Source organism: Otolemur garnettii, unplaced genomic scaffold, assembly GCF_000181295.1.
Source record: "Otolemur garnettii isolate 467f Iridium unplaced genomic scaffold, OtoGar3 scaffold00131, whole genome shotgun sequence".
NCBI lineage: Eukaryota > Metazoa > Chordata > Mammalia > Primates > Galagidae > Otolemur > Otolemur garnettii.
The window spans coordinates 4206253-4222996 of NW_003852526.1; the positions used below are offsets into that span (position 1 = coordinate 4206253).

The 16744-nt window shown below is 34.1% G+C and overlaps 1 protein-coding gene across 2 annotated transcripts in view; it reads right to left on the reverse strand.

Moving 5' to 3' along the window:
• Nucleotides 1-591: 591 nt before the first annotated feature.
• The window catches only part of CIP2A (cell proliferation regulating inhibitor of protein phosphatase 2A), a 32854-nt gene continuing 16701 nt past the window's right edge, over nucleotides 592-16744 (reverse strand). Inside the window, exons 11-21 of one of the 2 annotated variants that reach the window (XM_003798198.2) lie at nucleotides 15909-16050; nucleotides 15103-15202; nucleotides 12462-12580; nucleotides 9824-10019; nucleotides 9286-9360; nucleotides 9101-9211; nucleotides 6354-6550; nucleotides 3540-3653; nucleotides 3194-3276; nucleotides 2382-2521; nucleotides 592-902 (exon numbers count right to left, since the gene is read on the reverse strand). In XM_003798198.2, coding sequence (XP_003798246.1) covers nucleotides 732-902; nucleotides 2382-2521; nucleotides 3194-3276; nucleotides 3540-3653; nucleotides 6354-6550; nucleotides 9101-9211; nucleotides 9286-9360; nucleotides 9824-10019; nucleotides 12462-12580; nucleotides 15103-15202; nucleotides 15909-16050 — 1448 coding nt within the window. In that variant the 3' untranslated portion in view covers nucleotides 592-731. The remainder of the gene's footprint in view (nucleotides 903-2381; nucleotides 2522-3193; nucleotides 3277-3539; nucleotides 3654-6353; nucleotides 6551-9100; nucleotides 9212-9285; nucleotides 9361-9823; nucleotides 10020-12461; nucleotides 12581-15102; nucleotides 15203-15908; nucleotides 16051-16744) is intronic. The other variant, XM_012810376.1, reaches the window with a different exon arrangement.

Genomic DNA, 16744 nt, shown 5'->3' on the forward strand with positions numbered 1-16744 from the left:
GGTTGCAGCTGTTTGTATTGTTTGGCAGGCTGGACAGAATTTGAACCCGCCAGCTCTGGTGTATGTGGCTGGCACCTTAGCCGCTTGAGCTATAGGTGCCGAGCCAGAGGAAAACTTCTCTAGCAGTATCAGACCTTCTCTCTTTATGATAATTGTATTTTTAGTTTATTAATCTTTAGGATTTTTATATCAAGAAAGTTTGAGTCTAAGATCTAAATAATCAGAGTAGAAAGTGATTAAGGAGAAGCAAAAGACCTTAGAAAAATGATGATGGAGGTTAATAGGAAAATTCTAATATAAGAACCAAAGAAAACTTTAAGCTGGGGTGTCCAGCCTGTGGCTGCATCCAGATTATTTGAGGCCTGTTTTGCTTATCTGTGGTGTCAGATATCTTGAAATATCTTGCACAGACCTTTTCTTTGCTCAGCAGCCTTTTTAGTGTTTGTGTATTTAATATGTGGCCTGAGACAATGTGTATTCTCCTAAGGTGCGGCAGAAAAGAAAAACAGTTGGACACCCCTGCACAATAAAAGCCAGAAACAGGAAGCAAAACTTAAAATTTATATTCAAAGACCACGTAAAAACATGTATCAAATGAGATTCTTTACTAAATTAATACTTGGATAATACTTTCCTATTGTTTTGTAGTCACAAATTATCTCCCCTACCCAAGCCCGTCCAAAAGATAAATAACATTATATTACATTACAAATTCCAAAAGGCCATAATGTCTATATACTGAGATTCACAGTTTCTGGATTTATTTTCCCACCACTTAAACTGTGGATCATTGCTATCATGTGAGAATGCTTGTTCAATTCCTCTTGCTGAAGTTTCACCAAGGACTCTTTCTCTTCCAAACGACCTTCTAATTGTGCCTTTTGAACCTCTAGAGAGGAAGCCTAAGGAATTGGGGTGGGGGAAGATTGAGAAGAAAAATAACTTCGCATGTTTTCTCTTCACAGACATTTTTTTAATACTATTTATTTGTTTATTTTTTGAGATAGAGCCTTAACTCATCACCCTGAGTGGAGTGTTGTGGCATCACAGCTCACAGCAACCTCCAACTCCTGGGGCTTAAGTGATTCTCTTGCCTCAGCCTCCCAAGTAGCTGGGACTACAGGGGCCTGCCCCAGTGCCTGGCTACTTTTTGGTTGTAGTTGTCATTGTTGTTTGGCAAGCCTGGGCTGGATTCAAACACACCAGCTCTGGTGTATGTGGCTGGCACCTTAGCCGCTTGAGTTACAGGCACTAAGCCACTTCACAGACATTTTTGTCTTTTTAAATCAATGCTAGTAGCTAAAATTTTGCAGAGAATACTGTATAATGTTATTTAAAATCACTTATAAAATCATCACATTGAAGCAGAACTGGAAACAACTGTAAATGTGGCATTAAATTTTATTCCTCTTTTGTTACTCATGCTGTGTAGTAGTTCAGTCTTTTTTTTTTTTTTTTGACAGAGCCTCAAGTTGTCCCCCTGGGTAGAGTGCCATGGCTTCACTGCTCACAGCAACCTCCAACTCCTGGGCTCAAGCGAGTCTCCTGCCTCAGCCTCCCCAAGTAGCTGGGACCACAGGCGTCCGCCACAACGCCTGGCTATTTTTTTTGGTTGCAGCCATTATTGTAGTTTGTCAGGCCTGGGCTGGATTTGAACCCGCCACCTTAGGTGTACGTGGCTGGTGCCTTAGCTGCTTGAGCCACAGGCGCCAAGGCAATTCAGTCTTTTAATCCTAGTCTGTTCTCATCTTCCTAGTAGTAAATGAGCCAGAAAGCACAATTCATAGATAACACTCAATATATACAATCATGATAATGTAGAAAGAACACTGGACTTAGATTCAGGATATTTGTCTACTGTTCTACCCACCAGATATGTGATCTTAGCAAGTAACCTCAGATTTGGTTTCTTCATTTGTAAGTTGAAAATATTTATTAGTATGTATATGTTAATATAATATTTATTAACATAAAAGTTAAGGAAAATGTTTGAAAGAGAGTGCTTTGCAAATTGTAAGTTCTAAACAAATAGGAACTGCAAATATTGCTACCACTGCCATAAGCAGAGATAAAGCTACACACCTACATACAGTTAACCTGTATGTGACATCAAGAACGAGGAACCCTCTTCTGTATTCTTTGTATACTTGAAAGCAGCAAGTGCTGGTACATAGTATGTACTTAAAAAAATGTTTAATGATTTTTGGGAATACAGGTTTTCACATTGTGAGGGAACCCTCAAAACAAGTGATAGAAATTATAATATCCTCCAAACAAATTTACTAAAGAAATAGAACTTTAATTTATCCAAATTCACCTCTTTCACAAAGACTTCTTTGTGAAAAGGGTGAATTCATTTTAAGGCAAAAGAATACCCTTACCTTAATGCTCAACTCTTTTCTTATCTGTTCTGTTCTGCTTAATTCTTTTCTAAGGATATCGACGGTTTCTTCTTTATCTTCACTTTCCTTTTGTAAAACTTTAATAGTTTCTTCTTGTACTTTTAATTTTTGATGCAAATCTTAAAACAAACAAACAATCAGCTATATACTCAGAGGTCTTATACTGATAGTACCCTGAAAATTTTAGTAGCAATATTATAAGAGCAAAAGAAAGACAACTAGGAAGATAAAGAAATAATCTTGTGGGAAGATTTATAGTATTTGCTGAATAAAAACCACCATGAAATCCTTTCTATTTCTATACAAAACACTAAATCTCCATGTGTTTTCCTCATCCTCTGTTCTTAATACACTTTAAAGAGGTGGAAGACAACCCTCAAAGCTTGAAGGTTAGAAAAGAAAAGGAGAACTACAGTTACAAAAATTATACACATAGGTATCTGTGCTCTAAGTCAGTTAGAACAGAAAAGGTTTGGTGGATTAATTTTTTCCCAGATATACTACTAAGAAGGTAATAACTAAAAGTTACCTAGTACTGCCACCTGCTGTTATGTTCCTTCAACATTTTTTATTTTAAAAAGGACAATCATTTCTTATAATCCAGAGATTTCAACAAAATGTATTCTTTATTTTCTTGACCAATTAAACTGCTTTTGTGAAATATTATGGCAAGAAAATGAGAGCTGTGTTTAATAAGAGAATTAGAAAACAAAAAAGAGAAACCACTCATGCTTTCATTTTCTTCAACACAAAACATTAAAAATAGACAAGGTGTTAAATAATCCACTTACTTGTTAGTTTATATTCTCTGTCTACTAGCTGGTTTTGTATTTCTTTTTTCTGTTCTTCTTTCTCTACTAATTGGGCAATAGTTCTGAAGTTATAGAAAGAAACAGAAGAAAATGTCAATGAAGCATATCATTTGTGACTTTTTTTATTCAAGAAATATTTCAAGAGAAAATTTATGCCTGTAAATTTTGCTAGCATATCAAATATATGTAATTATATCTAGATATAATTTTTACTAATAATTGCATCTAATGTAAGTAAAAATTATTAGTTTTATCAATATAGAAAAATAATCATTTTGTTTTTAAAAATCTCAACTATTTAGAATATAGAACTAGAGATTTTTACTTTTCATTTTGTTGTTTGAGTGACTCATTCAACTTTTTCACTGTCTCAATTTGTTTATTCAGAGAATCACATGTGATCTGTAAATCTTTGTTCTTCTTTTCAGTAGTTTCATTTCTGAAAAGAAAAAGAAATGAGTTGGTATCTTTATGGGAAAAAGTACATAGAGAAGAAAAACTCAGTGCTTTCTTTATTTCTTCTAACCAAATTGCATACAATGCAGGTAAGAGGAATGCTATGAACAACCAGAACCTAAATAAAATTCAATCAACTCTAAAAGGCAGTAAAGATGTTTTGGCTGACTGATGTGATAAGAATTACTATGAAATAGAAATATGCGGGACATTAATCTCTTATTTATGAATATACATTACTCCACAGATAGTATTGCATTATACAGATAAAACAGCTATCTCCAAAAAAGTTTAGGGTTCTAAATTTCTCTACCTCTTTAAAGCTCTGCATCTAATAGTTCTGCTTATTTTACCTTCAAGATAAATACAGAATAAAATCCTTTTGAAAGTGATACTCTGACTATCTTTAGCATAAAATATCCTATTTAGACCAGCTGCAGTGGCTCACATCTGTAGTCCTAAGACTTTGGGACACCAAGGTGGGAGGATCACTTGAGGCCAAGAGTTTAAGACTATCGTGGACAACACAGTAAGACTCTGTTTCTACAAAAAAAACAAAACTTAACTGGACATGGTGGCATGTGCCTATAGTCCCAACTTGGGAGGCTGAGGCAGGAGGGTTGCTTGAGACCAGGAGTTTGTGATTGCCATCAGCTATAATGATGTCACCATATAAGGAACTGAGAGTGATTACCATCTCCAATAAATAAATAAATAAACAAACAAACTACAACTGGTGGCACTGGCCAAATTCGGCCAGCAGAGCGTTTATTGGTCCTATATAGTTTTTAACAATGTGAATTTGAATGCTTTTAGAGAGTTTATCCATCACAAATGATCTTTCTCTAGTCAGCTACATTTATTTGTTACCCATCTGGCCATTTAATTACATATTACATATTCATTCCTAATTTATCTATATTGTAGATTAAACAATCTTAAAATGTAAATTAAAACAATAAACACATTCCCCAAAGTGTTTTTATTTTCATTATTTGGTAGAAAATACATAATTATCACTTTCTTGTAATTCAGAAGTTTTAAAACTATACTAAAAGATAAAATAGCTTGACAAAGGAGGACAAACCTATCAAACTTGGTTAGTATGGCAAATAAATCAGTATAGGATTGAGGATACCTAATCTGAAAATCCAAAATCTAAAGTACTGCACAATCTGAAACTTTTTGAGCGCCAATATGATGCTCAAAGGATATGAGATACTTAAGTTGCTTAAGCTTTTTAGAAGGAAGTTTGGAAATATCTATAAAAATTTCAAATGCATACATTTTTTAACCCAGCAATTCAACCAGAAGAACTCACCCTATAGGTAAAGTCACACATACGAGGCCTGACAATCAAATTCACAAATTAATCCAAATAAAAGTGCTACCTACTTCATTGCTGAAAATCACTATGGTCACCTTCAAAGTACTCCCCTTGGGAAGCTACGCACTGACACCAGTGCCTAGACTATGCTTCAAAGCAATTTTTTAAAAGCTATTGTTGTATTACTTTTTTTAATGACATTTCCTTAATGTTATCAAACATTTCTTCCTTTTAGTATTTCCTGTATCTTTGGGTAAAGAAAAAAGTCATCGGGGGCTAAGGTAAATAGGGAGGGTGTTCTGATATAGTTATTTGTTTACTGGCTAAAAAAAACCCCTCCCTCACAGATAGTGCTGTGTAAGGTGGTGCACTGTTGTGATACAAGAGCCATGAGTTGTTGGCCAGGATTTTCAGTTAAGACTTTCCTGTTTATCAATATTTACTTGGTCTGCTATGCTTCTCAAGGTTGGCTAACAATTTTGATGCACAATTTGATGAATTTTTGCAATGTTTTTGTCAATTCTGCTCGTTACTGGCTACCATGAACAGTGACATTTTCTCTCAGAAAAATGTTTAATCAGTTTGTATTCTCCTACTTTATTCCCATAAACACTAACTAACCTGTCTCTGATTTCACTTCCACTCTTGACAAGTTTAACAAGAAATTTACAAAAGTTAGTTCACTGCTGTGATTCAAATTCCAACATTCTCCTGATAGCACACAAAAACATGCAACAATAATGAATGCCACTCAGCAATACACTGCCATACATCAACATGAACACAACTATGAGACACTAATATATCAAGATTATGAAATTACCAAGTTGTTTGTATAGTGTTGGCAACATAAGCACATGGTAGCAAATTTGTGAACTTAATTGTCAGATCTCGTATAAATAAACTATATTCAATGACATTCAGATGAGTTAAAAACTATGAATCATATGAATATAAAATCACCAATATTTAATCAATTTTGATCTGCAGAAATGACTGATTCATCCTAATACTAAATTTGACAATTAGGTTCATTCAGCAATTATTAATGGAGAGCCTAACTATGTACCAACCACCATTACAAGCCCTAGGGATTTGTGAGTGATCAAAATGGACAAAGAAGCTTATTTTTGTGGAGCTTATATCCCAAATGACTAGTTAACTAAAATAAGTCAATTAGGAGAATTGAAGAAACCTTTATTTTATTTCTAATGGTGACAGTGAGTATGAAAAAATACTACTTACCTTGAGTTAATGGAAAATACGGAATGCTTACAAAAGGATTTTAGGGTCACAGAAAAGAAACACTGACTGTGTTGAATCCAGATATTAAGTTATTTATTTATTTTTATTTACCTCTGAAGAAGTTCCATGTAGGATTTTGTTAATATTTCATGTTCTTCAGCCACGGATTCTAACTTCCTATTATGTTGAAAGAGATGCTCGATATCACTCTGGGCTCTTTCCGCTTCAATCTGCTGTGACTTTAGCAGAGCATTAAGCTCTTCATTTTTTCTCTCAACTTCTCTTAACATACCAGCAAGTGTCCTGGCCTTAAAAAAATAAAATAAAATAAAAATATACCATAAAATTTTCCATCATCATGTATATAATACACTCAAATTTTTCTAATTTAAAAGATTCACTAAATATCAAATAGACTACCATTTATTGGGTTATGCAAAATTCTATTAGTCATGCATATTTGTTACTTAACTACTTCTAAAAACAGACACTGTTATAGTTTTATATTTAATAGAGTATCTGATTAAAAACAATGTCATTATGAGCAGATTAATGGAAATAAACAAAATTGGAGGAAGATAAAGGTAGCAATATGTATACTACTCAGTATGATCCTTGAGAGTAGCCATTAACACTAAACCACAAAATAGCACACATCAGCTTTCCTATTTTAGGTTAAGAATTAAGAATAGTATCTTAACTACATAACAAATGCTTAAATGAATACTTAAAATTAAGCTAGCATAATCAGGGACCATAACTATACCATAACCTGTCTGTATTTAGTATGTGACATGAAATAATAAAAAAGCGGAAAGTAACAAGAATGAGGAGTAGATTGCTTGTACCCCATTCTGGGCTGCCAAGGTAGGTGGATTGCCTGAGCTTAAGAGTTTGAGACCAGCTTGAGCAAGAGTGAGACCCCATCTCTAATAAAAATAGAAAAAAACTAGCTGGGCATTGGGAAGGGCACGTACAATTCCAGCTACTCAGGAGGCTGAGGCAAGAGGATCGCTTGAGCCCAAGAGTTTGAAGTTGCTATGAGCTATGATGCCAGGGCATTCTACTCAGGACGAGGCAATGAGACTGTTTCAAAAAACCTCTCCAAAACAAAAAACTACATATTTTAAAATGCCAGATGAAAATCTAAGCTCTTCTCTGTTTTTATGACATAGACTACAAGAAGGTAATACCCAAATTATTGTTATTTTTATATAAGCTTTTCCAGTCACATTGATTAAACACTACATTCTCTAACAAAATACCAGACATGTCTAACAGACACAGAATATAAGAATGTGCCATGAGAAAAGAGAGAAAAATGATTTTAATATCACCAATTTTCTTTCTTGGAATTTATGATAAATTTAACATACCATTCAAGACAAATGAAATCATATTAAACTAACTTAAAAAAAAAGAAATATGGTCATATTTCTTTATATTTTTTTGAATACTTGATTCTGAAAAAGACTTAAAAGGTATTTTACTTCTCACTAGTTTTGATGCCTTTCAGAAGTCAGATAACTATTGTAATTCATTACCAATGATATCAAATTGTATAAATTCCATTTGTATCTACTGGGAATTTCCTATCAGTGCAGTTGAGTTTTTGCTCACAAGGTATATATGTACATAGCCCAATGTCAAACTTACTGAGCACCCACCCTGTGCCAAGTAATGTACCTGAAGAGAGATAGAAATAGTCTGACACTGCATATGGTGGAGGATAAAATTTTTCAGTTTGAGACATACCATAAAGAGGCAAGCACAGGGTAGATTGAAAGAGGAAGAACACATGTATGAGAAGGAAGAGACCTGAATAGGTGGAAAACAAAGGCATTTAAGCTGAAATTTGAAAGATTATGAGGAGTTATGCAAAGAAAAAGAAAAAGCATTCTAGATAGGGAATAGCAAGTGCAAAGCCAAGGAAACATGAAAGTATGACAAGTTTCAGAAAATGCAAAGCAGTCTGTGGTAGACCCCTAAGAATAAGCAAAAATGCAAGACGTCAAACGAGACATGCAGAGTTAGGATCCTTGAATTTTAATGATATTCCAAAAGTAATGACAGCTACCATGAAGAATAGTTTACTTTAGGAAGGACAAGGTCAGAGTATTGCCTCAGAGATCACTGGGGGAGGGAGAGAGCAGAACCAAACCAAAGAAAGATAAGTTAGGCTATAGTGTGGAGGATGGATGGGAAGGAACTAGATGAAAGACAGGAACAGAAATTAGACGATCTGCTGTGATACATATGAAAAAAGAAAAGGATTTGACCTTTTCTACCAATAGAGACAAGGCAAATGGAGTTGGTGAATAATTACAGGAGGCAAACTGATTTTCAGGTTTCTTATTTGGAAAACTAAAAATAGTAGAGGGAATACAAAAAAATACATTTTAAAAAAGAGAAGAGTGGTTAGTTTATTATTGGTTATTCTGAGTAGTTTGCAATACTTGCTGTAAATGTAAATGGAGCTATAGTAAGCATTTAGTACTCAGGAAAATGATCTATGCTTGATATATAAAATCAAGAACATGAATATTTTAATAATGGTTAAAGACACAGAACACAGAAATAAGGGCAAGGGCATAGAACACAATCCTGGGAACCCCCAACATTTAAAGGTAGACCATAAATAATATGAGAAAAGAGTATTAATTAGGTAGAAAAAAATAAGAAGATAATGACGTAACCAAAATTAAAGGACAGAGAATTTCAAGACAGAGGCAGTAGTTGTGTCAAATGCTAAGAACAATATACTTTAGAGTAACAAATACATAACAAATATTTTGTACATATTTTACTTCATTTATTAATTTTGCTACTAATCAGACATTTCTATATATTGCACATACCTCCGTTTCAGCTTGAGTTCTTTGGCAGCGATACTGAGCAATCAGTCTGTCAGCCTGAGCGAGGGCTAGAGCTTTTGCTTCTAAGAGATCTTGTAGCCTGCTTTCTTTGGACTAGAAGAAAACAAACCATTAATTTTCATCATTTTAGGAAACATTACAAATAGTTATAATATTCTTGTACTCACAGCTAACGTGGACAGCTTCATCTCATATATATCCATTATGTCAGATATTCTCACATCATTAATCTGATCCTTTACCTAGGTTTTCATAAAGTAAAAAAATAGAACATTTTAACACTTGAAAAACTAAAATAAATGCAATGATTGAATTAAATCATTGAAACTTAATAGTGAGTAATAAAGTAAAAAATGAATGCTCTATCAGGTGGGTCACAAATATTTCACTAACCTGGCAATTGCAGAACAATATCTGGGTAAAATTTGGTGGGCTTGTGAAAATTTTAAGCATATTTCTTAAGCTGGTGATTGGGGGGAGGGACTAGGGAAAGAATGATAGCTGTGTTAAAATACTGGCATTTAATTACTGATTTTTTTCTTTCTCCCTTTCTGAACTTTCAAGAATACTGTCATTTTTAAGATTAAAAAAGGTTTCAATAATGAAATATGCACTTAAAGTTTAAATAAATGTTATAATCAGGGCTGACATATAGCTGGTTTGTAATAGGTATAATCTCATTTATAATTGCCATTTTTCACTTACCACCACTCCAGACTGAAGTTTCTCTATTAATTCCTCAATGTTCAACCCAGGTATGCTATCTTTCAAAAGGGGGGGAGTTGAACACTTTACTGATGTTGGAAAACTGTGATTTAATGACTGCAAAGGAATTCTTCTGGGTGTATGTTCTGCTTCCTGTTGTCTATAGGCATTGTTTGCTGCTATGCTTTCTCCAAGCCTGAATGGGAGTCAAAAAAGAAAAAGAAATAATTACACATAAAGTAGGGTAAAAGGCAGAGTTAGTCTAGAATTAGGGAGTCTTTTAGAATGGGTCCTTTTTGTTTTTAGAACAGAAGTCTGAAAATAATGAAATAATTTTCTCAGAGACCATGATGAAACAGTTTTGGGAAATGTCCTAAGTTTTCCAGAGGACCCACTTTTTTCTACTTGTGACACTTTATAACAACTCTGCTTCTGGTCTGAAGGCAATATAAAACTAGTCTGTGAGTCTGAATTATTTGTAGTAAGAACAGTGTTATTAGTTTTGGTCAGAGCAACTTCCTTATCGTGGGTGACATTACCTGGCCTCTATCTATGTCCTTAGACTTTTATTTTTTCTAACTTTATTTGCAAAAACCTGACTTTCATCCATTCTGTCTCTTTAAAAATCTCATCCTTCTCCTTTCACAGGGCCTTCTCATAAGCTGTTCCTTTACTTGGAACAAGACTCTTCTTACAAGATCTGCATTGGGCTGGTTCCTTCCCATCATCAAGTTCTGAGTTCAAATCTACCTTCTCAGAGAGGCCTTCACTAATGACCTATGTAAGACCAATAATAACTACCCTACCCTCCCATACTGATATGCAAAATTTTAACTCATCTCCCAGTTAAGAGTTGAGTGCAAATCTCATAACAACAGGCACCTAGTCTAATTTACAACCATATCCAAAATGCCTAGAAGGTCTGGTTTCTTTTACCATTTATTAAATGTTTAAACAAAATGGAAAAAAAATATACAAAACCTATCTACTGATGCACCCGTCATATAAAACGGCTTTATTCAACTGCCCCAAGATAATGTCAAATAAGGATATTAATAGTTAGCATAAATGGCTAGTACCCCAAAAGAAAATTACCTACAGTACAAATAAGACAGGGAAGGCCTCACATATGGAGGCAGAAGTTGATATTCCCATGTTCAGTGAGGCTGTGCAGCTTTCCCCTCTGAACCTCTGGGGTTTTGCTTCCTGTTAGACTGCCCTCATTGAAGCAAATAAGCCACCACATTATGGAGCTGCTTCACAGACCACCTCTGTCTTACAACTTGAAAAGCTTTCTATTTGGCTTTTTGTTTAAAAATCTTTATTATAAAATTAAGAGAATTTTGGTTATGCAGTTTCTAGGTCTTGCATCCATACTTTTTAAATTCTTAATTTACGACCACCCAAATAATTAATTCTGAAAAATGGGATTGCAAAATCATTGAATGGCATGGCATGGTTTAGCAAACTTTTTTTTATAGGACAAGATAATAAATATTTTAGGCTTGAGGGCTTATATCGTTTATTATAATTATTCAATTCTGAATGGAAACAGAGAAATAAAGATGATATGAAAATGAGTAGCTGTAGCCTTGTTCCAATAAAACTGTTTATAAAAACAGGCACTTGTCCACTGGCCAGTATACTGACCCCTGGCACATAAGGAATATCTTACCTATTTATCAATTGCTTCAAATTATTCAAATCACTTATACAAATTCATTTATGTAAGCCACCTAAATTTTTTAAGAATAGATGACTAACAGACGTTTGTTAATATCATTTAATTTACAGAAAGCCTTATAAACCTGAATTTTTATCAAACATAAATGCGAATACTCCTTACTTTGCGCCACCATCATTTATTTCACTTTCTTTTTTTTTTTTTTTTTAGACAGAGCCTCAAGCTGTCCCCCTGGGTAGAGTGTGGTGGCATCACAGCTCACAGCAACCTCCAACTCCTGGACTCAAGGGAGTCTCTTGCCTCCGCCTCCCAAGCAGCTGGGATCACAGGCACCCACCACAATGCCTGGCTATTTTTTGGTTGCAGCCGTCATTGTTGTTTGGTGGGCCTGGGCTAGATTTGAACCCGCCACCTTGGGTGTATGTGGCTGGCGCCTTAGTCACTTGAGGCACAGGCACCAAGCCTATTTCACTTTCTGATGAAAGCACAGATTTTTTTTCTTTAGGAACTCTCCTACTCCACTTTCCCAACTAATTTTCCATCCATGTAGTTCTCATAGCTGACCCCTTGGTAAATGACCCAGGTCTAGTCAATGACAGTGATGCTTAGACCTTTCACTTAAACAATCAGGAAAAAAATGTTCTTTCTGTGCTAGAACTAAACTGGTAGGATATAAGCTTAGAGTGCCTAGAAACTATCATTAAAAAGATATGCCAAGAAGCAAAGAGGGATAGTACCTAAATAATAATTAACCACTGGATCTAGCTTTTCCCTGAGTATTTCTAGACTTTTCATTTACAGGAATTAAACATTTTTTAAATGTTTAATTTAAAAATTCATTTAAAAGATGTTTCTACAGTGAAATCTTCAATTCCCTTTATACTGAGGACTAAGGACACATAGCAGGGTATTTTAACATCACAAAAAGATACACTGCAAATGATTACAACTTACACTAAAGCAGGAAAGTCTGGCAGTGGAGCAGCTTCCAATAATATTCCCAGTCCAGACTGTACTTGTTCTCTATTATCTGATGTTAAAGCAAAAGCCAAAGGAGTAATCAAACGTGGATCCTACACAAATCAGAAACCAGAACAGAAGAGGCACAAAGAGTAAACAATGTCAGATCTTTTAGAGTAAGGTATGTAAACAGATAAATCATAAAATAATTCTAAGTAAACTTGAAGTGTTTCTATCTGATGTTTGAGTGTATTATTGGTCTTTGCTTTTTTATAGTTGTATAGCTGTTTACAGTGCCATGCAAATCAACATGAACATACTAGTTTTAAAAAAAGAATCTTGCTAAGGTTTCAATGCTTTTAAGTGTGCCTATGGAAATTATGCTTTCCCTAAATTGATATATTTAAAATGTCACCCACAAATGACTGATATTTAGAATTATTATTTTATTTTTTAAGCTACCATTTAAAAGCAAAACTTAAAAAGTAGTTAATCATTTCCAAATTACTTATAGCCATCAAATAAAAAGTAAAATTCAAATTAACTCAAATCAGAAAATGTAAAGATTGAAATAATATACTTACTTCAAGTTCTTCCTGTCAGTAAATATTTTATATTAGTACTGTAAGACCCAAATCATCTAAAGGTTACATATACCTTATCTGAAATGCTTGGGACTAAAGTGTTTCACATTTCAGATATTTTTGGATTTTGGAATATCTTTACTTACTGATTGAGCATACCTAATCTGAAAATCCAAAGTCTAAAATGTTCTAATGAGCATTTCTTTTTAAGAGTTATCACAGGCCAGCACAGTTGCTCATTCCTATAATCTTAGCACTGTGGGAGTCCAAGGTGGGTGCATCATTTGAGCTCAAGAGTTTGAGACCACCCTGAGCAAGAGTAGAGACCTTGTCTCTAAAAATAGCCAGGAATTGTATCAAGTACCTGTAGTCCTAGCTACTTGGGAGGCTGAGGCAAGATCACTTGAGCCCAAGAATTTGAGGTTGCTGTGAGCTCAACAGCACTCTACCAGGGGCAAAAAAGTGAGACTCTTGTCTCAAAAAAGAAAAAGTTATCACAATGGTCAAAGTCTCGAATTTTGGAACATTTGTATTTCAGATTTTCAAATTGGGGATGTTCAACTTATACTATGAAAAACATCTCTCAAGTATTGACATAAAATCAGTTTGACTCAATTTTTTAAAAAATGTATTAAGTTACTAGTAAAGTATTAATATGTCAAGTGCCAAATAGGTAAAGTATAATTTAATGTCACAAAACTGTAAGTACAGCCTTCATCTCCAGAACCTCACTGATAACCCTTCATGACTCCTGCTATGGACAGGAATCATCATTTTCAGTGTGTAGTCAAGGAAACCAAAGAGTAGCAAGGTGAAATGACTTATACCTACACTGACTAACAATTAGTAAAATCAACATTTGGAACACAGTCTCTTAAACATTATGCTCTCAAAGCATGTGTGTAAGTTGCCCCTGTGTAAGGTTTCAGCTTTGGCTTCTACCCTACCTATACATAGAGCAGAGGTAGAACCACCTCTGCTAAGTTACTATTGTAACATAATTCACATATTTTTGTTAAATACCTTTTATAAGACAAGTATTATAGATATCAAGGTGGTTACTGTTAAACAAAGTTTATGGGAGCTCATTGTTTTAGACTAATCTCCTGTACTAACTCCCTCCACACAAGACCAAAACAAACCAACCACATAAGAGTCACTTAAGCTAACTTCTATGTAATCAACTTTAATATGGGCCAGTTTTCCAAAAACAAACCAACCACATAAGAGATTTCAATCAACCTGACTCACTGTAATCAGGAAGTCCCCCTTAAGGAAAGTAGCTTTGAAATGACCAATCTGCCATTGGAACATTCTCCTGTTTCTGCTTTCTTTAGCCTTTGTCTATCAAATCAACTTCTTCTGCTTCCCTTACGGGAACAATTTATTCTATTTTATGGAATGAGGTTGTTTGGTTCTAAAATCACAAATAATACCAATTAAATCTTTAGATTAAATTTGTTGTAAAGTTGTCTTTTGATAACATCTGAGCTTATTCACCTACTATTATCATTGAAATCTGTTGAGTAAGCCATTTTCTGTATATAGGGTGGCCAAAAAGTTTGCATGCAATTTAAAATAGTGTGCAATTTACAAACTTTATGGCCACCCTGTATTTCTTCTAATCTTACTATCATTCACAATCAAGTCCTTTCCTTCTAGATGTCTTCTTATTACCTAGTAATCCCAGATACCTCATCAACCCTGAGCAAAAGCAAAACCCAAAACCAAAGACCACCCTCCCCCTAATGTCAAGAGAAATAAATGAAAACATTTGCATATGAGACAAGAAAGGTAAAGGCTAAGGAAGCAGCACTCTTGGGAACATTCTGTACATTAGAATCAGGAGCACTTATGTCAATTACTGTGAAACTACCTAACTCTGCAATGAGAATATTACATCTGCTTAAGATAATTAAACAACTTAAATCTTTCTTCTGATGGCCCATTCTAAGAGAAACATCTTCTAAAGATTCAGAATATTAAACACAAACATGTATTAGGAACACTTCGGGATGAAAAACTTCAATGTTGGAAGAGTTTAAACTTACCTGAAGGATCTTGTAGAAGCTTACTTCCATACCAGGAATCAACTGTTTAAGTTTGTTCATCAAATCAAGAGTTTTCAAAATTACATCAGCAGCAAGTTTGCTTTAAAAATAAGTCATACCTAAATTAGATAACTCAAGAATGTTTTACGTCTATCCATACTTCTAAGGAAAATGAAAAAAAACAATACTTTTGATTTTAAATCTCAAGTAGATAAAATATTATTTCTGTTGACAAGTAAAAATATTATAGAGATCAACAAGTTTTATATATCAAGACCCAAAGAGAACAAACTGGCATTAACATCCTAAATTTAGAGTGTTTCTTTTCTTTCAAATACCAAGATGCTTCAACTTTCTGCTTCAAATAAGCAGTAGTACCCATTTAATTAAATGACTCATTTAATGTTAGCGTTGGCACTGGCATATCAACATTAGAGGGTAACCTTAGGCGATAGAGAATATCTAATATGTAGTAAGTGAATTACAATAGGCCATGTTATCAACTTTGCACCTGGAAGTATTAAAAAATAAAAACAGATAATCTTTGTTCTTAGGGAGCATGATTACAGACTATTATAACATAAACAATATAAAACAATCACAGATGTTAATACTTTTCCTGAGAAGCACACAATCTATAAATTGAATGAATTTTTTAATAAATTCATTATCAAAATATTTTTGTTAATTCTCTGGCATACTCTGAGATAAGAGTATTCAAGGATGATCCTCTAAAAGGAATGAGAGTCACGGCATTTTTTGATTTTACTGCCTTATCATTTTGTCATGAGATTTCATATACATACCATAATTCAGAATCGGCTACCTTTGTTCCAAACCCCAGGTCAATCTTTCCATATGTAAACTGTTGTTGTATCAGAGTGGTACACTTGATAGTAGTCAGCGTCTTTGCAACATGCATTTTCAGGGTATCATCTCCACACAGAGGTAAGTTTTGTTAAGATACACAAACAAAAAATTCTCAAAATACTTTATATTTCATACAAATCATGTCATCGCTACAGTCTGGTGTAAATAGAAATTACAAGGTCAGGACAAGTAAGCATTGTGTCTCTACTGTAATAGTTCTCAAATTTAGTTGCATGTTAGAATCACCTAAACAATTTCACACAAAAAACCAATACACGAACACACACTACCTATTGATTTTAATGGTTTTACATTACACCAATTAAATTAGAACCTCTGTTAAGGTTCCATTATCAACATGTTTTTCATGTTCTCTAGGTGATTTTAATATGAAGCCAGGGTTGAAACTACTGCTGCAAAGAAAGATGAAAATTAAGAGCAGTAGCTTACAGAAGAGATCAAATATAGGTGGAGTTTGCATTAAGCCAGGACAAGGTTGGGCATATTCCTGTTGCTTGGAGATATGTGGAAATCTGATCACGTAAATTAAGAGATCTGGTTGACATACAGTGGCTCCTGGTTCATAGTTAAAAAATATCAATGAACTATTTAAAAATTGGGACTCACACTTCTTAGCAACTCAGAAGCAAGATTTAGGAAAAGTGAACACAGGGGAAAAGACCTAAGAAAATCAGTACAAGGAAGTTAAATAGTAAAACTAATTGTTCAAGGTTTTCTTTTTTTTTTTATTTTTTATTTTTTTTTTGAGACA